Genomic DNA, 27,733 nt, shown 5'->3' on the forward strand with positions numbered 1-27,733 from the left:
TTCCTCCCGGCATCCTGCGGCTCTTCTCCAGCCCGTCCAATTGTTCTCATGTCACTTTTCACATCATCCAGCCATCTTCGTTTCGGCCGGTCTCTGCTTCATCCGCCTTCCGGAGTGGTATTAAGAGGGCACAATCATTATTAATTCTGGGCACATGACCCAACCATTGTAATCTCCTTTTTTATGAATTGTACAATGCTGGGTTTGTCATACAGTGCCTCCAATTCATTACTAACTCTCCCTTCGGTTAAAATATTTAATAAATAATCAATGCTTATTGGGAACAAAAAGCATTTGATCAAAAACTGGAGATAAATCACCATTACTATAGAAAGTTTATCAATATGTCACATGTTGTGGAGTACATAGTAAAAGTGTAATCCTAATATATAATGGTCTCACACACTATTTACGTCTCGTTCTCGATAATACAGGTATATTCGGGAGCGAGGGAGACAATTTCACACGCCACACGCGCGAATAGCAAAGTTTGTACTTCTTGCCGATGCCAGTTAGTAGCTCTCTGACTTTCGTCAGGGGCGGTCCTTTCGCCCGCGCTGCGAGCATGAGCTAATGTTTTCATGTTTTTAGCAACTAGATTAAAAATATTTTCACTTTATATCAACTATAAATAATTGAAGCAATTGCCTATGAATATTACATTTTTACAATTTAAAATCTCTCATTTTTTTGCACGCGTAGCGACTACACAGCACCGTAATGCGCGGATGTTGGATGTACCATGTTTTCATCTTGTTTGGTCATAACCCAGCGTGCGTACAGTTATAACGGTGTGCGTCAATCATTTGCTGTATACTTGAAGGCAATCAGTCTTCATCATATCCCTGCCCATAGGGCAGTGCATTGGCACACAAAATGCCACGTTTAACGATCAGTGTAAGAATTCATGCATTATCGATCAGCCCGTCAGTCTAAGGACGATGATGTATTGCAGCATAGAACCACCAAGTCAATTTTTCACGTCTGCCCTGTCAAGAATCGAACCCAGGACTTCGAGAAGGGCAGGTGAACGCGCCAACCACTACACGACGAGGTGGACTTCCGCCACTCAATTTCCCGAGTAGCCATCGAGCCGAAAACGACCGTACAGGGTTCTAGATTTTTCGCACTCTGAACTGTGTCCCTTTTCCACCTTTTTTAGTTGATAGATTATATTTTGTTGAAATAGCACGATGTCGTTTGTGGTGTGGCGTTCTATCCTCTTTGACCACTCCTACATAAAATGGCGTGATAGTTTCTCCGTTTATTTTTTGACCACTTTAATAGCAGACGTTTGTGACAATTTTTAAGCAATTTCTTTGGGTAAATGTATGTTTATTTTACCAAACAAAATAAATCCGTTATGCTGAAATCTATCCCATAAATTCAAGTAATATTCCTATATTGGCTTTGACAACTTTTATGAAAGAAATATATATTATTTTCTGTTATGTAACTATTTTGTAATATTGAGTTTTCTCATTCAGTAGTCAATTCGGCTAATCCCGGCCAAATTTGGCCGATCCCAACAATTGGTAAGGTTCAGCTCGGGCTAAAACTAATGGAGATACATGATCGCCTTCTGGGGAAACGGTGACAAGACAGACATAACAAGAATACAAAGACAACAAAATAAAATAATTAAACTGACATACGATTTGCCCTGCCTGACCTACGACAGAACTGTACGAAAAAACACGCCAGTTTGACGTAAAAGATGGTAAAAAAATTTACATTACAATGACTTACCTAAAAAATTGCACTAAAGATTTAAAATGACGAGATATAACAAGACTACCGTACATTTACGGAGACTGGATCGCTGTGCACGTGCAAACCACGAGCCCACTGCGTGATATTGCATGATTGGCCCATTTCACACCACGGCATGGTAAAATTCAATACGGTAGATCGATATTTATTGCTTTACAATTATTTATTCATTTAATGCCTGGCAAACGCAATAACCATTACACCACAGGACCGACTAATCTCCAGCCGATTTCCTTTTGCATGATTTTTACCTGAGAGTACTCGCTAAATTTAAATAATGATTTGAATAAAATTATCATAAAAATCTCTTTTGCTAAGTTTTATTATATTATTTGAATCGGGCTGTGGTCTTGTGGCTAGTGTTGCGGACTCGCGGATCAGAGGTCCGGGGTTCGTACCCCACTCTTCCCAACTTGATTTCCATTTTCTTAAAGTGAGTTATTTACAACTCGTTGAAAATGGTCACCAAAATTGAAACATTTGGCTAAATCATATGAACGCTAATGTTTCTATTGACTGAGGCGTTTTTATTGATATTTTTATCACAGTCATTAACAAATTCATCAAATTATTATCAAATTTCAAAATAGATACTAACGAATCTAATAAATGTCAATCCACTATAATTTTAATGTGCCGTTTAAATTAAGACGATATGTGTTGAAATAGGCTGTTTTCTGTCAGGTATCACACGGCTGGTTTGTTTGTTTGGAAATTCTTGTAATAATGAACAGACTTTAGAACTTATATAACCCTACTGGTTTTTAAATAAATAAAAGAAAACATACAAATTTGGCTGATTAGTAAGAGTTGACTCATTCCAGATGAATAGTCAATTTGGCTGATCCTAAATAAGTGAGGTTATAACTAACTACACAGTCAAATTTGGTGATCCCAGCTAATTACTACGATTCAGCTTAGCCTAGCTAATTGGTGGGATTCGAGTAATTCACATAAACTCGGATAATTTTATTATTTTATCAGTTATGGATAAATGTCAACAATATTTTGAGTTTGTCCAAATTTTTGTAGACAAGGACTGGATTCAACTCCCTGGGGAGCTGTTTATATTAACATATTACAACAGAGATGAAGAACATTTAAGAGACGGTTATTTAGAAGTCTAGGCATCTACAGGGCTTATGACCTGTCAATGGCTGGTTTAAGTGGCCACTTTACACACTGTAACATTCATAAATAAAGGTTTCAACTCTTTAACTTCACAAACATCAACAGATGAAAGAATTGAAGGAATATAGATGTTCAAATATAGGCAGAATAGTGAATGTTACACAGTGTGTAAAGTGGCCACTTAAACCAGCCATTGACAGGTCATAAACCCTGTAGATGCCTAGACTTTTAAATAACCTTCTCTTAAATGTTCTTCATCTCTGTTGTAATATGTTAATGGATAAATGTATTTGAAAAGTCCAACTCATTATTTCAAATTGCCATCTTATTTCAAAGTATAAATCTATACTGTTTTGAGGAATCTTGATGTATATTTTTGGCTCCCAGTTGACAGGAGTAATTCAGTACACATGTAACGAATGATATATATAATATGTATATATTTTCTTATTAGTAAATGGTTGTTTTTTTATTTATGTTTGAAGATTTTTGTCAGTAAAAATGATGATCAATATTTGTGCCATTTTCTTTGTGACCCTTTCATCGTAATTTGCATATCTGCAATGAAGATGTACGAGATGTGTCCGATAAATACGCGAACTGATCCAATATGGCGGCTATGACGCGATGTATTAGCTCACGTGATGTCTATCTAGCCAATGAGTGGCCGTACTCGTATGACTGTGAAGCTGTACCCACTGTGCCTATAGCGTGTTTTTATTGTCCATCGTAATGGAAATTGACGAAATCGCTGAGCAGAATATTTAAGAAAAAAGCATTTAAAGTATGGACTATCAAATAACCATGGGACTTAGATGTTTTTTGTTCCAACCGCCCGGCCTGCGCCCCAATTCCTCCTCGGACTTTAGTATAAAAAGTCATGTAGAATATTGAATGAAAAACAATGTATTTATAAAACTTTCTTTAGGCAAAAACATTAAATTACGTGACATTAATTTAAACATAAATTATTTATGAAAATAGGTAAATATAAATTTAACATATTACAACTGAGATGAAGAACATTTAAGAGAAGGTAATATAGAAGTCTAGGCATCTACAGGGCTTATGACCTGTCAATGGCTGGTTTAAGTGGCCACTTTACACGCTGTGTAACATTCACCATTCTGCCTATATTTGAACATCTATATTACTTCAATTCTTTCATCTGTTGATGTTTGTGAAGTTAAAGAGCTGAAACCTTTATTTATGCGGGTGAGATTCATCTAATTGAATTATTTCACCTGCATAATTAGGCAACGCCTGAAAATGTTATTTTTTCAATTTCTATACTTCTTCATGGACCAGGTAATTTATCGACAATATTTTGAGTTTGTCCAAATTTTTGTAGACAAGAACTGGATTCAACTCCCTGGGGAGCTGTTTATATTAACATATTACAACAGAGATGAAGAACATTTAAGAGAAGGTAATATAGAAGTCTAGGCATTTTATCGACACAATATTAATAGCATAAAACAGCAATTGAAAGTCAACAAACAGTATGCTTAAAAAATCAAAGTAAAATAATGAAATTAACAGCAAAAGAAATGCCATAATGGTTAAGTATGGCTGATTATGACAGTAAGACTTAATCTGCTGCGTCAGAGGTAGTTTGTTATAAAAGTGGTGTAATTGATTCGGTATCCACTGCTTTAATACCAGCAGAGTATTATTACTGGCCCACTGGTGTACTGGTGTTTTAGGACGAGCTATTTCGATAGTGGTATACCGGGGGACTCCGATGTTTTCAGCATTAATACAATCTGAATATGACTCTGAACAAAATGACATTCATAACTCAATTTTGCAAAAAATGTGACTTTCAGCCTTAAGGTACAGATATGAACCTTTTCCGTACTGTCCTAAAAACACCCGCGCGTTACGGTGCTGTGTAGTCACTACACATTAAAAAATAAGAAATTTTAAAGGGGACAGTGGAATATTTATAGGGAATGGCTTGAATTTAATTCAAAGATGATAATATTTCAAATCTAACTGCTGAAAACATGAAAAAACCATTGGGTATCGCTGACTCGGGCGAAATGTGCACCCGCGCCAACTTCCCGAGAGCTACTAAGTAGCTAGTACTGGACTACGTGACTGACTGAGAGTATGCTTTTGATGATATTTGTCATTTATCCCCGATTTCCGATAAAATGCTTTTTTTGTGCATAATAAGTACTTATTATTTAATAATAAATTATTTCAGTCGATACGTAAATGTGTAATGGAGGAATACTGAAAATCCAAACCCAATATTTATTATATTTATGGAGATATAGTTATTAGACGCAATGTGTACTGGCTACACATCACCGGGCAGCGGGGAGGGAGGGTTAATAGAACAATTTCGGGGTTCCCCTACCAAAAGAGGAAAATTATAGTTACGCAATATTGGAGCATCACCAGCGCAATATCATTATTTGGGATTGTTGAAAGATTGCGCAAATCACTTCACTACTAAGCAGACTTATTTCCACTCATTCTTTTCAAGATTTTTACTTGAGAGAAGCGATTTACGATACCCCAAAATAAAAACAATTCTGCTTCAATACATGAAATTTTTATTTATCAGCCAGTTTCTTTAATTTTAGAGTCTTCCGACAGGCGCCGCCTTCTCTTGGTGGGTTCCGCAATTGGCTTTTTCGTCCCCTGTGACTTCCTCTTGGCTTCGTGCCGGTTGTATTGCTCGCTGATCAGCTTTCTCATCTTGGTCAAATTTTCTGTCGTCACATTTGCGCGGATCGCTTTGAAAAATTCCAAGTAATGATGGAGATTATGCCTGAAAAAATGTCTAGTTACTTGACTATATGAAGGGTAGCAAATGAACAAATGACGAATTTTACAGGAGAGCGAAAATAATAAAAACCCCATTTGTGGGACTCTGGGTTCGTGAATTTGTGGGAGGCATATATTTTCTGTAAGCAAACAATAGATTGTCAAAACATTCAAATAACTAATAACAAACTGTTGATATTTATTTATATACGGCATTTCTGCCATTTACATATATGTGGTATAAAGAGTGCTTAAAAATAAAAATATAAAAAAATAAAATAAAAATCGAGTATGAAATATTAATATACTCGTACTGTACACATTAATAATTACTTGAAATACATATATATTTTAAAGAAATTAGGCAATAACAAAATTCATTAATCAATCAAATTATAACTATTCCAACCCAATCTTCTGAAGATGATTTGCTCTTTTTGATAAAAATATGTTGGTCACTTTATTTTTTAAGTTAGGCAGAGATAAACTAAATATATCAAAATGTGATGCGTATTCATTCCCGGTATTCTGTAATCTAACAATAGGTGAGTTATATTGAGCTACCGTTCGACAATTTTGACAATAAAATATTGTAGATGTTCTGCTTAATCTAGGTGGTACATATAATGAAATCAATTTCAGTAGATCAGGGGTATCAAACATTGGTTTTATTATTTTATATAAAGTCGTAAGATCGGTCGATGTTCTTCGTTCTTGCAATTTAGTTAATTTAACCCTTAGACTGCTAAACAACGATATATCGTTGTTGTTAATCCCTATCATAAAGTTCTAACTAGACTGATGCTGACGTCATGAACCCCCTAATAAACGTACAAATTTAAAAACTTACACCATTAGTAGAACACTGGATAACAGTTCCTTTGTATTCAAGAGGTGGTTGATGTACGCCCGGCTGTATTTACTGCAGCACAAGCAACTGCACCCCTCCAGCACGGGACGGAAGTCTTCAGAATATCTGCAATTCAAATAATCATAAATAATGTAATAATAAAAAACTAATAATGTTATTAGTGTTACATGTTTGTTCTATTAAAAGAACACAACTATAGTTTTAGGGGAGCTTTGTTTTTCCTCCCATCGATGGGTGGTGCACAATTTATATTTTGTCGGAAGCTTAATGTCTCTGTAAAATTTTTGTGCTGTACTTTCCCTATCAAAGGGAAGTTGTGTTGCCTGTATAACTTATATTAATTTTATTTATTATATTTACTGCCTAAGCCAATTACAACAGTTACATGAAGAAACATAAATACAAGAAACTGAACAAAACGCACATAAAACTATGTAGCGAAGACAAACAAGGGCAATACAATAATGGTATACAATATATTCATAAAAACGAAAGACATAAGACTTCGAGCTAAGCCATGCAGTCCAACTTCATCCCACACTGTTTTGGTCGCGAAGAGATCTACGAAAAGCCGGAAGATCTATCCCAAAGAATTCCAAGTCGTGTGATGAATTGACTAATCTACACATTTTGGAAATTGGGGCATAAAAACCAAAGTTGCTCTTAGAAGATTTTATGAATAACAGATTTTGACTTCTGGTGATGCGGTTGGGAACATGAAAAGAAATTGATCGCAACAGAGATGGGACATCACTTAAAGCATTAAGTATTTGGAAAATGCATATAAGGTCCATCTCAGTTCTATGTCTCTCCAATGAAGACAGATTAAGAGATTGCTCTATTTCGAAATAGGAATAATTACCCCTTTGTAATCCGAGCAACCATGCCACTTTTCTTAGAAAACGGTGTTGGACACACTCGATATGGTCAATATGAGTCCTGTAGAATGGAGACCAAATAGGAGAAGCGTATTCTAGATGGGGTCGAACTAGTGAGCAATAAAGAGTTTTATATACGTCATATACGAGGCATATCCAGAAAGCAAGAGAACTGTTTGGCTCTCGTGCTGTGAGTATTTTTTTTCAAAAGTTGGCAACACCAATTGGTAGTAGGGGGTCTCCTGAACACAACAAGCATCGGTGGCCCTTGTTAGTACCAAAAATTGCCTCGTAGTGTTCGTTTCTGTGAAAGATGTCAATAAGGAATCTCGCCAACTGCGAGGTGCGCGCCGTCATAGGGTAAGGCATCTCGCGAGTTCCTCGAGCGGTTTGAATTGGAAGGTGGGGGTTTTCTGAGCTCCATTGTGACTGGTGATGAAACATGGGTGGCTCATTACACCCCTGAGACAAAAGACAGTCATCACAGTGGCGGCACACTAGTTCATTTGCCAAAAAACAAAAGCTCAAAAGAGCAATTCAAAACAAAAGAAGGGGAATGTTGACAAAGGGAGTGTGGCAGTCTAGGCATTTACAGGGCTTATGACCTGTCGTTAGCTGGTTTAAGTGGCCAGTTTACACACTGTGTAACATTCACCATTTTGCCTATGTTTGAACATCCATATTGTCTCACACTCTGTTGTAATTTATTAATCTAAATGACTCCCGAGGGGGTGAAACTCAAAAAAACTCAAATATTGTAATGAAACCAACTGGTCCAAGAAGTTTAAAAATTTAAAAATTGTTTTCAGGCATTGCCTAGTATGTGAAATAATTTAGTCAGATGAATCTCTTCGCAACAATAAAGGTTTCAGCTCTTTAACTTCACTAAAATCAACTAATGGAAGAATTGAAAAAATATGGATGTTCAAACATAGGCAAAATGGTGAATGTTATACAGTGTGTAAAGTGGCCACTTAAACCAGCCAATGACAGGTCATAAGCCCTGTAAATGCCTAGACTGCCATATTCCCTTATTTAAGGTATTCTCCATCTCTGTTGTAATTTGTTAATCTTAATGACTCCCGAGGGGGTGAAATCCGGTCTTTTGTCTACGAACATTTGGACAAACACAAATATTGTAAAGGGAGTGTGTTTGTTGCGCAACAACGCCCGCCCACACACGGCTAACGCCACCAAGGCGCGTTTGAACTTGTTTGGTTGGGACATTTTGAACCACCCCGCATACTCCCCTGATTTAGCGCCTTCAGATCTTCATCTTACACCTTCCCGAAGACTCACATGGGTGAAAAAAAAATTCTAACCGGTGAGCAGGGAAATTGGGTGCTGTACAAATTGAAGCCCAGAGACTTCAATCAAACATATTACCCACTAACAATACTCAAACTACGCACCTTGGGTCGTGCAAGTCAATCTCGTAGCAGGGGGACTCGTCCCCTTCCGAGTCGTTCTTGCCAGGCGGCCTATGGACTGCGGCCGGGTCACACAGGAAGGTCAGCGCCGCCCCTCTCTCGGTGGCAATATAGGGAAGGCTGGAGTCGAACAGGTCCCAACCCCGGATGATGAAGTCCAGTACAGCCACGGGGTTCCAGCAACCTTGGACCACTCGTAACTTGTTCTCAGGAAGTCGTTCCTGGAAAAGGTTTAGAGAGATGTAGGGTTTTGTGCTTTTGATGCAGCGAGCTCCTACCCCGATTGGAGGTGACATAAAAAAACGACAGCAGTTACAAGAAGAATCATATATACATGAAACTGACCAAGAAGAGCATAAAACTATGTAGCAAAGACAAGCAAGAGCAATAAAATAATGCTATAAAATATATTCATAAACACTTCCAAAAATTCATATTCCCCAATTTTTGGTAGCATACGCATGATCGCTGGATGCAGCCCTGGACTAGTTTTCCAAACGTTCTCGCGGCCGTATTATCTTGTGTATTTACATACAAAATACACGAGAAAAACTGTTTTCTCATGCCGCGAGAGTGGTTCAGAATAGCACCCCTGGTGTAAATAAACAAACTTATAGTAAACAATATTTTGGGTTTGTCCAAATTTTTGTAGAGAAGGACTGATAAATCCACCTGGTCCATGAAAAAGTATAGAAATCAAAAAAATAACATTTTCAGGCGTTGCCTAGTATGTAGGTGAAATAATTCAATTAGATGAATCTTACCCTAATAAATAAAGGTTTCAGCTCTTTAACTTCACAAACATCAACAGATGAAAGAATAAAAGGAATATAGATGTTCAAATATGGGCAGAATGGTGAATGTTACACAGTGTGTAAAGTGGCCACTTAAACCAGCCATTGACAGGTCATAAGCCGTAGATGCATAGACTTCTATATTATCTTCTCTTAAATGTTCTTCATCTCTGTTGTAATATGTTAAACTTATAGTCCTTAAAATATATCTTGATTAAAATGACAGCTGCCAAACTAATGTCAATAGTGGGAAATTACTGATCACTGACCATGTACCGATCAAATAGATTTTATCAGTTTTTTCATGCAAACATGAAACTCTGTTTCCGAAAATTAATATAAAAACGCAAAAACAAGCCTATTATAGTGTGTTGAAGACAATTATTCACCAAAATATAAGACATTTATACTTTTTTCATGAACAACACAAAATGAATTATTTTTTAATTCGATCAATTTACATTGATCAAGTGTCGTAAGAACGTCGTTAATAATTAGACAATGTTTGAGTATGTCCAAATGCTTGCAGACTGGCTGGATTTCCTCCCTAGGGAGTTATTCATATTTAAATTTATTTCAACAAATGTGGATGTTCAAACATGGGCAGAATGGTGAATGTTACACAGTGTGTAAAGTGGCCACTTAAACCAGCTAATGATAGGTCATAAGCCCTGTAAATGCCTAGACTTCCATATTGCGCTCTCAAAAATGTTTTCCCTCTCTGTTGAAATAGATTTAAATGTTAATAATTAGGTTTATTTTAGTTTTTTTTAGATTTAAAGCTGATTTTATATATTTATGTTAATTTATATGTCAAGCATTGTATTAAAAAAAATTAATTAACACGCCAGATACAAATGATTTTTTGTGTGTCAATATAAATAACTTCTTAGATGTTACTACAAAGTTATGTCGTCACTTTTGCTGACAACTGTCATTCTAATCAAGCTATATTTTAAGGACTATAATAACTTTTCATGACACTACTTTTCAAAATATTTTAGGTGTCGTGGCGCAGTTGGTTAGACGGCTGTCTGTGAAACTGGCGTCGCGAGTTCGATTCCCGCCAGTTGCAAGAAAAAAATCCAAGAAAGATATTTTTCTCAATTGGTCTGGGTGTTTTGGTGTATTTTTCATTACCTCCTTCCATATCCTTTCCTTTAAAAAATAAAATAAAAATACTCTATAGGGCATGTCTATGTATTAATATGTATGTACATTTTGGTAGCTGAATATCGATTTTAGATAAATAAAAGCAAAAAACACTTACAGTTATTTGAGAAACAATAGTTTGAACGGTTTCATAAGATCGATGCTCCAATTCGGGTCCATTTGTCTCTACGCCGTCCAGTATAAACCCTCCCAAGTCACTAGACTTCTCTAAAAGTTGCTCCAAGGACCTCTTCCTTTGGTCTAAGCAGTTCCCTCCTTCAATTACACCTGCAATTTATTCAGAGCATTCATTCAATTAATCCTAAACACGTCTCAACACGAAATGAGAATTTTTAAATTTTGCGGGTTTGGAGAGTCTGACAGTCATTTTTTATTTATTATGTTGGTATACATGCCCCAGCAGTGTGCTAAATTTTCAACTGGATTCATTGTTTACTTTGTCTGTGGCAGCCGCTAAGGATTGACGTATTTTTATGAGCTCGGCGATTTTCGTTTGTTAAAAAAAATGGATCAAAGAATTTGTATTAAATTTTGTGTAAAAAATTCAATAAAGTGTAACAAAGTGTGCGAAATGTTAACAAAGGCCTATGGCGAGTCTGCTATGAGTAAAACAAGAGTGTACGAGTGGTATAAGCGTTTCCGAGATGGCTGTGAAAACGTTGAAGATGACGAACGGCCCGGACGCCCCAGCACATCAACAACCGATGAAAATGTGGACCCCAGGGAGAAAATCCAGCCAGTGTGCAAGCATTTGGACATACTCAAAACATTGTTGTTTTGGACTTACCCAGTATAGAAGAGTTTTTACTGAGAAATTCTGACTTTTTATGCCTCTCTAAACAACCGGAGAACATGGCCGCACTTCGGTCAATAGATTTGGAGATGCGTTTATTGGAACTGGCGTCGTTCGTGCAACCGTCACACAGAACTGCGTACATGTCCGGCTTGAAGATCTCCACTAGATCCATATATCTAAAATAATATTATGTCCCTGTTACTTCAAATTATTTATTTATTTGACAAACAAGAAGAATGTACCATGATTTAATGTTTGATTATTATTTTGTAACTTCGCTGGTATGTCTTTCAACCTTATCTTTAATGTGTAATTTAATCATTGTTGACTGTATGTTTTTATAAAATAAATATTAAGAAAAAGAAAACATCAAGACTTAAACGAAGTTAATACAGCATCTCTGAAAATAGGCTTGAAAATGAATGCTTCAAAAACTAAAGTAATGAGTGATGCAAACCAATCATGAAACATCTTGGTCATTTACTACTGTCCATTTGACAAATCATTGAAAAGATTGATAGTTATATATACCTAGGACACGAAATAAAGCTCGGGAAAGATAATCAAGAGGTAGAAATGGAAGGAAGGCGAGGTTTAGCATGGGCTGCCTTTGGTAAGCTCTCATATATCCTCCCTGTACTGACATATGGCTGTGAAACTTTTGTATTCAAGAAAAAAAAATTACACAAATTATCAGTGCACAGAGAGCCGTGGAAAGGAGAATGCTGGATATTTCGTTGAGAGACAGAAAAACCAATACATGGATTAGTCACTGATGTGGTCCATAGGGCTGCCAATCAGAAATGGAGCTGGGCTGGTCATATAGCCAGAATCAGACTCTAGATGGACCAAAAAAGTCCTGGAATGGCGACCCAGAACGGGTAGAAGAAGTGTCGGCAGGCCTCAGACAAGGTGGTCTGATGACATAAGACGAGTTGCAGGAAGTGGTTGGATGCGGTTGGCCCAGGATAGGGAAATATGGAGACCTATGTTCACCATTGGACAAGAGACGGCTGATGACGAAGACTTATTTATCAATCATTGTCAAAATCAATTATTAGGTACGGTATTACCATTTGGGGCCTTTCTTGTAAAACCAACATTAAAAAAATTCAATCTTTACAAAAGTCGGCTCTTAAATTAATTGACAGATCAGCTAGAATTGATAAGGAAAGGGTACCCGAACTTTTTAAAAAGCAAGGGTGCCTGTCCGTAAATGCTATTCTATGGCTCAAATTTGTTGCTAGATATCGATTTGATAATAACTATCAGGAAAGGTATTTACATACACACAATACGAGGCTAGCACAACGTGAAAGCTTGTCAGTACCGAGGTTTGTAAACAAGTATGGCCAAAGAACACTTCATTATACAATTACTAAAATTTTCAATAAGATCCCTGAGCAGATCTTAAAAGAAAATGTTGACAAAACTTTTAAGGAAAAATTATTAAATGGCTCATATGTAACAAGGCTTTATATTGATTATTATTTTATGTTAACAGTCATCTATTTAAATTTTTGTAAATAAATGTTGTGTAAAAATATGTATGCTTTTAGTTCTTAATAATGTTTATACTACTTTTTAAAATTATATAATTTCTGTAACGTTTTTCCTTTTATATTTTCTGTTTATCATTTCATTCATCATCATGTTTATCGTTTATTATTTCACCTTCTTAAATAAAAAAAGTTATAAATTATAGTTTTAACGAAACTTACACGTCCGCATCTATTTCTCTTTTCCCCATGCGCGTCCAGAGTGGCATGTGATATTTTTCTAGCTTTGTTTGGGGAATGTCCACTGTTGGATCTTGCAACACCATGAAGCATAAGTGGTCCCCTACACCCGCAAACTTGGCGATACCTTCCCCCTGGGTTTCGATACTTTTTTGCATTTGCAAAGTGGTCAATAGAGGCAGCTGCACTGTGTGGGGGTCCTTTGTTAGCATTTGTAAAACTTCATGAGTTAAATGGGGAACGCTTGCTCCCTAAAAAACAAATTAATATAATACGAAATTAATGATTATCAACTTAACCAAAACTTTGTTTATTTATATGTATTGTATTACCGTTGTGGGGTTCATTGTCCATGATCGACGACACACACATGCTAAATAATTTTATCTGAAATTATAGTGCAACAACCGATGAAGTAAGTCAGCGTTTTCTATAGATTCCAATACAACATATTATGCAACTCTAACAGTATTGCACATAAAGACGAGAGCAACGTCCTGCAGTACATTAACATCGTCCCTACCATGAATAAAAAAAAATGTCTAAGGAAAAGGACTACAAATGTTTGGTTTATAAATGGTAAAATTTTGGAAAGGAAATAGGAGGATTCTGAAATCTTCAAGATTAAACATTATAATGATATAAAGTTAAAGTTACTTGTAATTTTAAACATACTTTTTTACAATGTGATTCCTGATGGTATAGACTATTTTCATCAAAATTTTAGTGACATTTTATGTTTTCTTGATTATATCAACTTAGTGAACCGTTGGCATCTGACGGAAGAGCAATGCTCCACATTGTAAGAATAATTAAATAAATAAAAATGCATAAATTACCTTCGTAAAAAGCATTAAAGCCGGTGTTTGGATGGTCAGATTCGGCAGACGAGTTATTTCTGTGATAGTTCCAGCTCTTCCAAGTCCCTGGGAAGCGCATTTTTGTACAAACTTCATAGTTTTCATTAGCCTTTATACTTTAATATTTTCTTATTAATATTATACTTGATACTATTACTAATAAAATGTGAGGTTATGTCTTGTCCTTCGCGTGTTTTGACGTTTGAGTTTGGTGACTTTTATTCCATAGATAATCACATGTCAAATTAAGAGCGGGAAATGGGAACTGTCAACTGTCAATTGTATAATGTTGCCACTTTTCAAAAGTATTCGAGATTTTTTTTTTATATTTGTCGCGAAATGTCGCGTATGTACGCGCGAATATGTCGCGAAAGCGATGAAACCGGTCACTGGATATTCCAAATTTGTGGATTAAAGTATCACTCGTGTTTTATTTATATAATAAATTACAATGAACTTCCATCAAGAATTTTCACTTACAAACTTAAAAGTATTCGAGATTTTTACGTACATTTTAAAAGTGTGACGTATCACAGTATTCCCTCATCCGCACTCAATAGTCCATAGGATACTGCATTAGTACTACAATCGCATTATATCTTATTGTATACTGATTAGAACGTTTGCATACTTTGCCTGAAATCCCAGGTTCAATTCCAACAGGATTGACATTAAATATTGGAGTCGTTCATTTTCAAATTTCCAGAAATACCAAAAACATTAAAATTCAATAAGGGTTTTGGCCAGCTACCTAAACATTATTTTTTCCTCGAATTTAAAACAAATTACATAAACAAATTTTGAATATTAATTTTCATCTGCTAAATTACATTCAAACATTTTTTTCATGTTTCGATTTGATTTCATTATTTTTATAAATATTTCATTGTTCCTTAAGCGTGGGATTAACATAGATCATCTTACCTGCATGTAATATTGATGACCCTGATTCTTGATCCGCTGCGATTAGTACACCAAACATAACATAAAAGTTATTACTTCAGTAGCAAACGGTAGCGAAGTATTTTTTAAATATTAAAAAATGTTGAATAATTTGAGGTTATATAAGTTTTTCACACATGAAGATTATTATTTGAAGTCCTAGCAGATAACCCCTAATATGATTACGGACCATTTGTAGACTTACGAGTTTTACAAGTTAGGGTGACGATATCTGATTATTGTGCGCAACCTTATTGGCTAAAAATTAGACAACGGAGAGACTGTGTCAGACTGTTCACTGTACTTCACAGTTGTAACTCTCATGTACACGTCTGAAAATTTTCAACGCTTATCAGTTCATGGTTTACCTATCCGTTTTCATTCTCAAAGCACTTTCTTAATTCCCATCCACAAATCTTCCTTCTTTATAAAGTGTCTATGCATAGTTCTCATTTGTTTAAAATACATGCCCGGGACTCTGCCATAAGCGAATGTCAGCTTGAGGAGGAAGATCTATAAATGATTGTTATCCTGAGTTCCTATCTGACCTCTCCAAAATCAGCGTCCCATTCCCTACTAATATTTTAACTCTTTTGTCCCCACCCAATAAACATATATTAAATTTTTTATGTAAATATGTGGTTATAAATGGTATTTAGTTGTAAATAAGTTATATATTATGTAAAGTGTATGTTATATTAAATACTAACACACTCACTTGTATGTATAGTTCTAACACATGTGTGAATATTTAAAATAAGTCAATCTCAAACTTGACACTGGCTAAAACACCCCAGTTAGGGGTGAAAAAAGCCAAAAGAAACTAAGAAGAAGAAGAAAGTGTTTATGCAGCTCCACTGTGAAATCATCTCCCATCTACTAGACTACCTCACAGCAATCATATGGAACTCTATAAGTAATAACAAATAAAACACCTAGAAATAGACGGCCTGAAAAAACTACAAACACTTCAACTAATCCACAAAATAACAAAACGACCCATCAAAGACGGTGACATCTCGCTGACAAGAGTAACTGACATACACAAGAAGATCACAACACTACCCCATACAAATAGCTAAGCTAGGCTAACAAAAACAGGCCAATCCCGACATATGAACAATGGACTAAAAATGTGTAATAACTTACCTCACACTTTCAACACAATGACTACACAAAAATTAAAAAAGAACCAACTTACTTGATAATGTGCAACTATTTACCATAAAAAATAACACACCTAAAGAAACATCTTCCCTATTATCTCCCCCAATCCTTTCCCTTTCTTCCCTATTTTCATTGAAAACTTGTATCCATTTTGATAAATTTATCATACATAATAAATATACATTGCTAGCCTTTTTTGTATTTATTTAATTTTATTTCCTAAATTAATTTTTCTCGCATAAGATAAAATTATATTATTAACTCTTCTAATGTTATTGGTTGGTTGGAAGAAATCGCCATTATTTGACAAAAACTCCGCTAATGTACAAATATGAAAGTTCACAAATAGTTTTAAAAAATTAATCTTCATATCAAAAAGTTAGTGCACCATATATAGAAATTGTTGTCGCGTCCATATTTTTATTCTTTCCAGATATTTGTAACAAAAAATATCAAGGTATTCATTTCAAGGGTATTAGACCAGCTCATGACCTACCAAAAAATGTAAACATAACTTCAGTAAAAGTGCCTTAGTTTTTGATGTACTCGTATTTCCACTTTTATGAATTTCCCAAACATTTACGCCTTAGATCAGTTTCTCGAGTGCCATTTCTTCAAATTTTAATATTTTAGGATTCTAATTTATGTTTCACAATTCCGAATAACTTTTCTGTTGATAACAGTCCCAAATATAACAAATACTGATTAGCTTTGGCGAAAAAAATAAATTAATGCCAGGTCAATGAATTTAAAATAAATCTTTAGGTAACTTTGAAAAAAAATACGTTGTAAACCTGGCAAGTTATCTTAAAAAATTGTTCAATTTATATTGTTTTTAAAATTATATAACATATACTATGTTTTACTTTCGAAAAAAAGATATTGCTTTTTAATGCAAAATGAGCTGATTGTATAATTGTTTCATTTATTAGGAATTCCGATCTAAACAATTGCTTTGGTTTATTAAAGTGAAAAGTGTTCCTAAAATATGAAAATTTGAAGAAATGGCACTCGAAAAACTGATATAAGGCGTAGATGTTCGGTAAATTCATAAAAGTCGAAATATCTCAAAAACTAAGGCACTTTTATTGAGGTCATTTTTGCATTTTTTGGTGCGTCATGAGCCGGCCTAACTTAAAAGGAATACCTTGGATTATGGGACACCTGTATAATTATTTATAAAATGTTCAATTTATGTAGAGTGCACTTAAAGTACTCGTACATTTATGATTTTATTTAATTAAAAGACAAAAACAAAAGTAAAACCGCGGTGTTCCGCTTAAGCACTTTCCAGAAAAATTGTTGGTTTGAGACATTTGAGGTTTTTAAAACCAGGTCTTCAATTTCTTGTACTCTTCTTGAATCAACTTTTTGGCCGTTTTAAAGATGGCAGCTGTCTCTTTGAACAGCTTTGGAAGTTCGCTTTCTGGGTACATAAATCCATGTCCGACTGTCAGCTCCATAGTATAAACAAATGGAATTCCGAGGCTAAAGGCAAAATCATCGCTGCCCCCTGCCCCCGGGTACCATTGCCCCCCGCTCATGATTTTGTACTCATTTCCACTAACCCAGCGAGCGGCTTCGGTGACTTTCGTGGCGAACTCGTGTAATTTCTCCCATTGCTTCGGCAGTATCGTTTCCGTGTATCCGTACGGGTAAACCATATAATTTCCATACGCATGTAGAGTTATGTACAGCATAATTCTGTCCAGGTGATTTTTCATCACGGATTTGACAGCTCTGGTTTCTACTTCTGAAAAAGGGAACGGTCCGGGATATATCTGCGGGTCACACGAGTCGTTGCTCACTCCGGACTCTCCCCAATGGAAGCCGTAATTTCTGTTCAAGTCGGTACCAAAACAACTGCTGTTTGAATGTTTTGATCTGTTTTTTCTCCACATGCGGTCCTAAAATAATAAAAAGAACGAAAATCGATTACAATTTGAAAAAATAATAAAAAATAGTAAAATTAGAACATAAGTCTATTTTTTTTTGGAAAACAATAATTTTATGCGACTGTAGAATAAAACCAGAATTCTGGAGTGGTATTCTGAATCTTTTCTATCCTCTAGAGCAGGGGTTTCAACCTTTTCTTACTCTAGAGCATATTCTTAAATATCGGTAGGGTGGCGGGCACCACTTATTTTTAATCGACAAACTCCTCCCATAACTTCTCATTTTCCAATAAATAATAAATAATAAACAAAAATGTTTCAAAATAGTAAAATTATTATTCAAATTGCGTACACACAGAGAAATGTATTTACAAAACGTAAACAAAAACACAAATATAAAGAAAACATTTTATAAAAAAATATAACATCAGTATGTCAATATGATCTTTGGCATTGCATATCATTGGCCAGTGCCTCATAATTAGGAGAGTATGACGATAATCCTGTTAGCAAACAACCGTTAAGATGCTCATCAGTGACAGTGACTAAATATGTTGAACCGAAAAATGATTCAATTTTATATGACGCTTTTTTCAAAAATGGGAATTTTTCTCTGCCTACTGTATTCCAAAAGTCCTCTGATATTAAGGATTTTAGCAAAATATCATTCTTAAGGTCCAAAATTTCTAACTCTAGTTCTTCTGTCTTTTTCTTCTTCTTCTTTTCCACATCCGCTCCTAAGTGGAGCATGTGGACATCACCAGTTGCCTCCAGCAGTGGTATTCTGATCACTCTCGACACCCACGAGATGATCTCGACTTTCGGACGAGAATATAACGTGGTGTGATTTAGGGATTTTTATTTTTTGAACGCGGTTAAACTTGGTTTTCTATATGGCAATTCTGATGATTACATGTCAAATTACGTAAATGAATTCGAACACATAAAACCAAAAATAATGATTTTCAATAGAAACATTATTTTGACCTTAAGAATGACCCAAAATACTTAATTATGTTGAATTTACCAAACCTCAATCGTTATTTCTCGTTATTTAGACGGTTTTATAATTGACGTTTCATAGTTCGATATCTACCCGCAAGAGCGTGAGTGTCGAAAATGAGAAAATATACTCGTGCGCATGCGTCACTGACGAGATGAATATACCTATTACAAAATATAACGCTTTTGCTATCCTGATGAAAATTTATAACGTGTGCCATGTGGGGTATTTATTTTTTCTACGCGTCAAACTGTACTTTTTATATTGCAACAATGCAAAACATAAACAAACATACAGTGACAGTTCAACTACTTTTGTAAATGATAAGTATGCCCCGGATCTACATGTCCTTAGGGATTTTGTTTATTTTTATAGAACCTCTGTGAAATACCTACTGTACTCTATAGAAACTTGCATACGAACCACAGCGTCCCTAAATGTACATCTTGCGCGACAACAGGAATCATCATTTGAAGGTATGTTTATCTAATTCGGTATTTTAATCAAACTTATATATTGTGTACGGTTTAAACCTACCTTACGAGTTTTTTCTCAAGTTGTTAATCATTATAATATTTATAAATTGTAAAAGGTTAAGAATAAGCTAGTGTTAGTAAAAAATAAACAAACCACCAAGCCGTTTTCCCCGGGACAGCCAGAGGATATACAACACACATGCGTTTGCAGTCATACAAAATCTCATGCATGTGTGCTGATTTTTCCAACTTTTGAAGTATTACCATATCCGCAGTGGTACAGCAATACCGCTACTGCGAACTGTTCGTTTTAATTGTTGATATTCGTAATGTAAATAATTATTATGTATGTAAATACTTATCGTTTCAGCAGTATTTTTGTTTGGTTAAAATCGCAAGTAATATATTAACAGCTTTTATGTTCCCCTTTAATTTTTTTGTTGATAATTAGGCTTCCCGCCCACTAGGCAGCTCGGCTGCCGCAGTCAAAATTTTGCAAAGCCAGTTAAAGCAGCCAGCCTGACGGCCAGTCCAAATAAATTGGACGTGGAAGATGTTTTTGTTTACATTTTATCTCGTAAGAAACGCAAACCAAAAAGAAGATATTAAATTCATCCTTTACTTGAAAGGGTTCATTTCAAAATTATTTTATGGATCTTCTGTATCGAAAGTCATTGCAAATTCGTTTCATAAAATACTTCTGGCTGCTACGACAAGTGCGCGGAGACTGAGGCAGTCACATACATTTGCTTTGTCTCGTTCTGGCTGCAGGCAGCCAGTTGGCTGCCGTGCACGTCAAACGCGTTCTAATGGCTGCCGCAGCCAGGAATTCTTGGCTGCCTAGTGTGCGGTATCTAATAAGCCGTCATATGTAGTATTAGCTGCCGCAGCCAGGCTGCCTAGTGGGAGGGGAGCCTTACAAAGTATTGCCGTACCGCCCGTTCCACTGATGAGATCCTTCTCAAATAATTTGTTGGGTTCGGTCATGCCATCTCTTTTTTGGTCTTCTTTGTTCATTAGTCTTCCTCATAATTAATATTTATTTTATTAGTGGTTTAGTGGTGGTATTTCAATTTTATTTATTCATATATATGTACATTACAAAATAGAACATCTTAATTCACACATATAGAAATAATGAAAATAAAAAGGTAAAATTAGGTATTTATAAAAATAACACAGGTATACATAATATCCAGAAAATAATATGTTAAAAAAGTAAGAGAATCTTGTAACGACAAACTCCCTCAGAGACGTGAAAAATTACAAATGTTTATTAAGAAACAATGAAAGACAATTGGACATGCATACACATAAGATATTTAATTTTGCTAAACCCATCACCCTTTATAATAGCTCACAGCATGTGTTATAAAAAGGATACAATATTATTAAGGTTATTGTAATATAATATAATTTATGTTATGAATAGTGGTGTTTAATTATACCTTTGCACTAAAACAAATATTAAATCAATATTAATAATAATAGTAGTAAATAGTAAGCTCTATAAATGTCTAGACTTTTAATGATATTATCTTCTAAGAAAAATCTCATTCTCTTTTAGAACATCTGTAAATAATTTAACCTTTATAAGTGTATTTTTTCAGATTATATTAAACCAGTAAAGCGGATCTTTCGAAGGGATGATATCGATTAGCTCTTTAAATTTATGCTGTAATGGAATATATGGATATCAAACTATTCGTCATCTGCTTGGAGGTGGGACACATTGTTTATTAAGTAATTCAAGTTTTTTTTGCACTCTTGAAAATTCTCATTTTAAATTGTAATTTACTAAAAAATTAAAGATAAGTGGTACTTAAATTCACAAATCTGAAATAATCAGTAGCAAGATTCGTCGCTACACCTTTATGACTGATATCTTTATTATACAGATAAATCTAAATAAAAAAGGATACAATACTTCAGTTATTATTATAAAAATTGTAATATATATATTTTTATAGTTAAGATACCAGTCTGGGTATTAAAGATGTTGCAAAAACAATGAAATATCACTACCTACACAGTTATTATACATTTGTATATTTAAATATCAATCATCATTTATTTCCATATTAAACTATTTATTAGATTTGCTTTAAATAATACCCAATTTGTTATTTTTTCAAATGTTTTTTTATTACCAAACAGATTAAGAGCCAAAGTACATAAGAATTTTTTAAAAATAAAGTAAGTACTATTAAAATATCTTGTATTAGTTTAAAATTAATATTATATTAAATATTTTCTCTACAGCTCACGTTGGCATGTCCTAACAAAAGGAAATTTGTCACCATATGGAAAATACAAAGTTATACCATTACATATGACATCGCTTATATCATTTTGAATATTTAGAATTAATCAGCTTACACATATTTGAATTGCAATATCATAATCACAATACCTACAGACAACTTAAAAAATATTACCTTTACTGCATAATAATTTGCTCTGAGAAATAAAACATATAAATCACAAAATATAGCCTTCAAAGTTTTCTTTTTAAAAGGTTTAACAATATGCGGAATAATTAGGGTGTTTGATTCTTGCGTGTACTGATGAACTTTTGTACAATATACAAAAATATGTATATTGGCAGGTTTATTGCAATACCTGATGAATAACTTCCAACTAACCTAAATAAGATATATTTTACTATTTTAAGTGCTTATTTTAGGATGTCATTTTGTACTAAATATAAATGTAATTAAAAATGTATTGTAAATTATATAATTTTTTGTTTTTTTATTTTTAGCAAAGAGGAAATATCAAATGTTGCAATTTGGTGTCAATTTTTAACACCTTTATGATCATCTGAGAAAATGGGAGTAAATATGTGGCAGAGCAGAAAAGCGGACTACAGAAATGAGTCTACAACAACTACATTAAACACTCAAACCTTTTCTCACAAATGTAGAGCATTAGCTAAATTCTAGTTAGTTTTTTGTAGTTCTTTTTTATTATTTTATACCTAAAAACTTATAAACTACAGTGCAAGTACTGTTATTGAAAAAATATTTTGTGTTTTAGTTTCCCTTTCATACGTAATTAAAATATAGTCATATCTCACACATAAATATTTAAACACATATTTCAAATATAAGGAACCTTAATGTGATCACTTTCACCGGGAGAAATAAGGGCTCTGGCCAAGAATTGTATTTACTTTAGTTTTAGTTAGTTAGTTTTACGAAAACAGTACATTTGAAATTATTTTTATTTATATTACCTTTTGTTACAAGAAAATGTATTCTCACATCCTCTCAACGCATTTGCTTATCATGCAAGAGGTCTCAGGTTCAGTTCCTGACATGGTAGACATGAAATATTTATTTTAAATGTGATTTTACAGTACAATATTTCATAGTCCCTTGACTGGCACTCCAAGCGTACGATTGATCATCTTTTCTTTAAGCAACAAAAAGATCAAGATACGCTGCGATTGGTGTACCAATGCAGTGCCCTATGCAATTAGGTGCGGAATTGAAATGATGATGATGATTACCTACATTTATTTATTCTACGGTATAAAAATTCACTATATATTTATATATTTTTTTAAAAGAGATTTGTGTTCTTATGATTTACTTAAACATTTAATTTTGAGGGCCATTTTCGACGAGTTGTAAATAACTCTCTATTAGAAAATAGGAATCAAAAAGAATCTAAGAATCTCCAAAGACTTGACCGGATCCAATCCCAAAGTCTGAGACTAGTCGTCGGAGCCATGAAGTCATCTCCAATTAACGCTTTACAAGTAGAAGCTTGTGATCCCCCACTCGGTATGAGAAGACAATACTTGGCGGATAGATTTCTTCTAAAATGCTCTGTCCAAAAAAACAACCTGCTCCTCAAAAAGGTACAGTTTCTCTCTGACTGCGTGACACCCTCATCTTTTTGGTTTCATAAACCACCCCCTTTACTAGTCAACAGTTTTCATTTTTACAAATCTTTCGAATCTAACATTTATCCTAAAGACCTTCTTCCCCTTTATCGTTTCCCATTTAAAACTTCTATTTATGCCCCAAGTATTGAACTCACATTCGGAGTCGAAAGCCACCTACAGCCCCGGTGTACATTCAACCGTATTCGGTCGTCAAGATGGATAGGTTGGAAAATTATCTACACTGATGGATCTCGGTCAGATTCGGCAACCCATACGGGTGCGGCTATATATTGTGAAGACAACAACTTTCAAAGATTGTACAAATTGCACAAGAATGCATCTGTATTTACCGCAGAATGTATCGCAATCCGAGAAGCTGTCAAATACGCCTTAAGCTCACAATATAGCAAGTTCCTTATCCTGTCGGATTCCTTGAGTGCCTTACAAAAAATCAAATCCCCTCCATCCTTTTATCCCGAGGATGAGCTCTGCGTGGAAACTCGATTTCTTCTTTCTTTATCAGAGGCATCCAATAAGAGTATTGTTATGTCCTGGATCCCTAGCCATTGTGGTATTCCCGGTAACGAAAAAGTGGACGCGTTAGCAAAGGAGGCGGTCCACTCCGGGGATCCTGCCTATAGTAATTTACTACCACTAGGTGATCTCCTTGTTATGACGAAGGAGAAGCAACTTCGCACATGGCAAGAATATTGGGTAGCCTCTTCCCAAGCCAAGGGTAAACATCTTTTCCAACTGAAACCAAATGTAACAGAAAAGCCTTGGTTTTCCAAAGTGATTCTGAACAAGTTTGAGACATCCTCCATATGCAGAATGCGCATTGGGCACTGCTGCAATGGTTCTCACCTGTTCAGAATCCATGTCCGGGACTCTGTCATTTGCGAATGTCAGCTAGATGAGGAAGATTTAAACCATATTTTTTTTGGATGCCCCATAAATGATTGTTATCCTGATTTCCTATCCGACCTCTCTGATATTAATATCCCATTCCCTATTCATATTCTAACTCTCCTGTCCCCACCCAATAAACGTGTATTTAAAATCCTATGTAAATATCTAGTTGTAAATGGTGTAAAGCTGTAAATATGTTTTATTATTATATGTTTATATTACATTAAATACTAACATACTAACTTGTACATATTATATTACTAACACATGTGTATATATATGTAAAAAAAAAAACAAAAATACTCGACACTGGCCAGAACACCCGAGTTGAGATGTGAAAAGGCCATGAAAAAACGAAGAAGAATAATTGAGAATGTCAGAAGAATAAGTATATTTCAACGATATGGGATCAAACAAACAGATCTTGCACTGGTTCATTTTGTACTTACACATTCAGAGATTGTGACAGCAAATCTGAAATAAGGATTTAAAATTTATATGTATTTTGATTTGATATTTAAACCTTACAGCTTCAATTATAATTTGAGCAAAAAATGTTCTTGCATGTAATGATTCATTATGTTATCAGTATACAGACATATAATTACAGTATTACTAACCATTAGAGCGACATCTTGTCCCAAGCATTGAAATACAGTAGACTTTCGCACATAATTGGTTCCTGAAAATGTGTGCGAATGTTGAATGTTCGAAAGTCGAGGGATGTAAAAAATATGTATTTTTTAATTAAGTTAATGAGGTGTTTAAGTGCTTTCAGGTGATTCTTTATAAATTTTTCAAGAGTTAGTTAAATACTTCCATATTTTTTGTTTTCTTGATAAAGAGTTCTATATATTAACATGCTGTATTTAATTTTCAAAATAGATAAGGCTTCATTCATATTTTTTACTGTCAAAGACAATTTTATCAGCTTTTTCCTTACATTAACTGTGTATTTCATTTACCAGTTGTTGCAATTAAGCAGTCATTTGACAGAGGTTCTGAGTGATATTCAATTAACTTGTTAACATCTTCATTGTTGAAGTCCTATACTATATTATCTGTGATAGTTTCCAGAGTTTCTTCAAAATTCATCATTTGCGGGCATAATTGTTTACAGGAACCTTTCATTTTTTACTTTTTTATTTCAGCCCACAAGTATCCAATATTGCTTATTGCGTTCCATATATTATAATTCTACTGAAATTGTCTTAATGTAGGCACACCTTCCCTGTCAGTTTCCTTAATGACTTGATTCATTATTTTCCTCATAACATATTATCTTAACATAGTTATGACTAGTTAACCGAGGGAGCACCTGCATGGAAGCGAAGAATGTTTGCATTTTTGATAAAAATCTGTAAAAAACATAATTTATTTAAATGCCTGAAATAGTGAATTACGCAAAAGTAGAAAGTACAAAAGCCGACGGCCGACCGTATGTCTTTGGGAATACTAAACAATCAATCAATGCATCGTCTTGTCATTTAATTAGCTTCAATATGGCAATCTTTAGGAACCTTTATAGCATGATTAAGATGCATTAAATGTGTATCCCGAGTTTCGTACGATAATGTATGTATATATAAATTAATAATTAATATAAATTAGAAACGAATTTGGTGTTGAAATATAATCAACACCGACTGACATACTCGAACTGTGCCAGATCTAGATCGAGGAAAAAAGACCTCAAATCGATCTGACTAATATTTTGACAATATAGTACGTGTTTAAATTGATTAAATTTATTAATTGCGAGTACTTACCTGTATTAACTCCGTTATTTTTGACAAAGACTAAAAATGTCCAGACAAATTTAAAAAAACTTACGAACCTCCAATTTATGAGCACAAATGGATTTGTCGTAATTTGTATAATGGCGTCTTTTGAGTTTTTACAGATGACGCAATATATTTAATTGCCAATTTAGTAGCTCACAATAAAAAATAAACATACATTTTTAAAAACGAAACATCTCGCGGGTCGCATGTTTGACGTTTGCCAGATTTACAAGGTTAGTTTATTTGTGTGCTGTGCGCATGCGTGGTTTTAACGATACCTATTACGAGATTCGTTCAGGATACCAAAATGATTTTAACGAGGTAGAGAGGCCCACGAGAGTGGTTCAGAATACCACCCCTGGGGTGGTATTCTGAACCGGAATAACGGAGTTAATACAGGTAAGTACTCGTAATTAATACATTTAATCAATTTAAACACGTAATATACTGTCAAAATATTAGTCTGATCGATTTGAGGTCTTTTTTCCTCGATCTAGATCTGGCACAGTTCGAGTATGTCAGTCGGTGTTGATTATATTTCAACACTAAATTCGTTTCTAATTTATATTAATTATTAATTTATATATATACATACATTATCAAAGGGAACTCGGGATACACATTTAATGCATCTTAATCATGCTATAAAGGTTCCTAAAGATTGCCATATTGAAGCTAATTGAATGACAAGACGATGCATTGATTGATTGTTTAGTATTCCCAAAGACATGCGGTCGGCCGTCGGCTTTTGTACTTTCTACTTTTGCGTAATTCACTATTTCAGGCATTTAAATAAATTATGTTTTTTACAGATTTTTATCAATAATGCAAACATTCTTCGCTTCCATGCAGGTGCTCCCCCGGTTAACTAGTGATAACTATGTTAAGATAATATGTTATGAGGAAAATAATGAATCAGGTCATTAAGGAAACTGACAGGGAAGGTGTGCCTACATTAAGACAATTTCAGTAGAATTATAATATATGGAACGCAATAAGCAATATTGGATACTTGTGGGCTGAAATAAAAAAGTAAAAAATGAAAGGTTCCTGTAAACAATTATGCCCGCAAATGATGAATTTTGAAGAAACTCTGGAAACTATCACAGATGATATAGTATAGGACTTCAACAATGAAGATGTTAACGAGTAAATTGAATATCACTCAGAATCTCTGTCAAATGACTGCTTAATTGCAACAACTGGTAAATGAAATACACAGTTAATGTAAGGAAAAAGTTGATAAAATTGTCTTTGACAGTAAAAAATATGAATGAAGCCTTATCTATTTTGAAAATTAAATACAGCATGTTATTATATAGAACTCTTTATCAAGAAAACAAAAAATATGGAAGTATTTAACTAACTCTTGAAAAATTTATAAAGAATCACCTGAAAGCACTTAAACACCTCATTAACTTAATTAAAAAATACAT

The 27,733-nt window shown here is 34.4% G+C and overlaps 2 protein-coding genes and 2 long non-coding RNA genes across 5 annotated transcripts; 1 reads left to right on the forward strand and 3 right to left on the reverse strand.

Moving 5' to 3' along the window:
* Positions 1 to 5,454: 5,454 nt before the first annotated feature.
* On the reverse strand, positions 5,455 to 14,461 carry LOC148285750 (queuine tRNA-ribosyltransferase accessory subunit 2-like). Its single transcript, XM_088231408.1, has 7 exons — positions 14,206 to 14,461; positions 13,349 to 13,617; positions 11,619 to 11,803; positions 10,929 to 11,098; positions 8,847 to 9,085; positions 6,536 to 6,661; positions 5,455 to 5,689 (listed from the first exon to the last, which is right to left on the reverse strand). The coding sequence occupies exons 1-7, from the start codon at positions 14,329 to 14,331 to the stop codon at positions 5,479 to 5,481; spliced, it is 1,326 nt and encodes a 441-aa protein (XP_088087534.1). The 5' UTR covers positions 14,332 to 14,461; the 3' UTR covers positions 5,455 to 5,478.
* A 3,199-nt stretch (positions 14,462 to 17,660) lies between these two features.
* Positions 17,661 to 18,503, reverse strand: LOC148285751 (carboxypeptidase B-like). The gene is made up of 2 exons (XM_088230448.1): positions 18,495 to 18,503; positions 17,661 to 18,242 (listed from the first exon to the last, which is right to left on the reverse strand). The coding sequence occupies exons 1-2, from the start codon at positions 18,501 to 18,503 to the stop codon at positions 17,661 to 17,663; spliced, it is 591 nt and encodes a 196-aa protein (XP_088086574.1).
* A 576-nt stretch (positions 18,504 to 19,079) lies between these two features.
* LOC148285752 (uncharacterized) lies at positions 19,080 to 22,735 on the forward strand. Of its 2 annotated transcripts, none has more exons than XR_015823218.1 (3): positions 19,080 to 19,709; positions 21,320 to 21,452; positions 22,474 to 22,735. It is a non-coding gene; the product is annotated as an uncharacterized LOC148285752 (long non-coding RNA). The 2 variants fall into 2 exon arrangements; XR_015823215.1 differs by having other exon boundaries at positions 19,377 to 19,709; positions 21,320 to 21,431.
* A 1,700-nt stretch (positions 22,736 to 24,435) lies between these two features.
* On the reverse strand, positions 24,436 to 26,660 carry LOC148285753 (uncharacterized). The gene is made up of 3 exons (XR_015823228.1): positions 26,283 to 26,660; positions 25,134 to 25,871; positions 24,436 to 24,987 (listed from the first exon to the last, which is right to left on the reverse strand). It is a non-coding gene; the product is annotated as an uncharacterized LOC148285753 (long non-coding RNA).
* Between the last annotated feature and the right edge of the window lie 1,073 nt (positions 26,661 to 27,733).

Source organism: Micrasema longulum, unplaced genomic scaffold (assembly GCF_059751315.1).
Source record: "Micrasema longulum isolate JH-2025_06_02 unplaced genomic scaffold, ASM5975131v1 h1tg000008l, whole genome shotgun sequence".
Lineage (NCBI taxonomy): Eukaryota > Metazoa > Arthropoda > Insecta > Trichoptera > Brachycentridae > Micrasema > Micrasema longulum.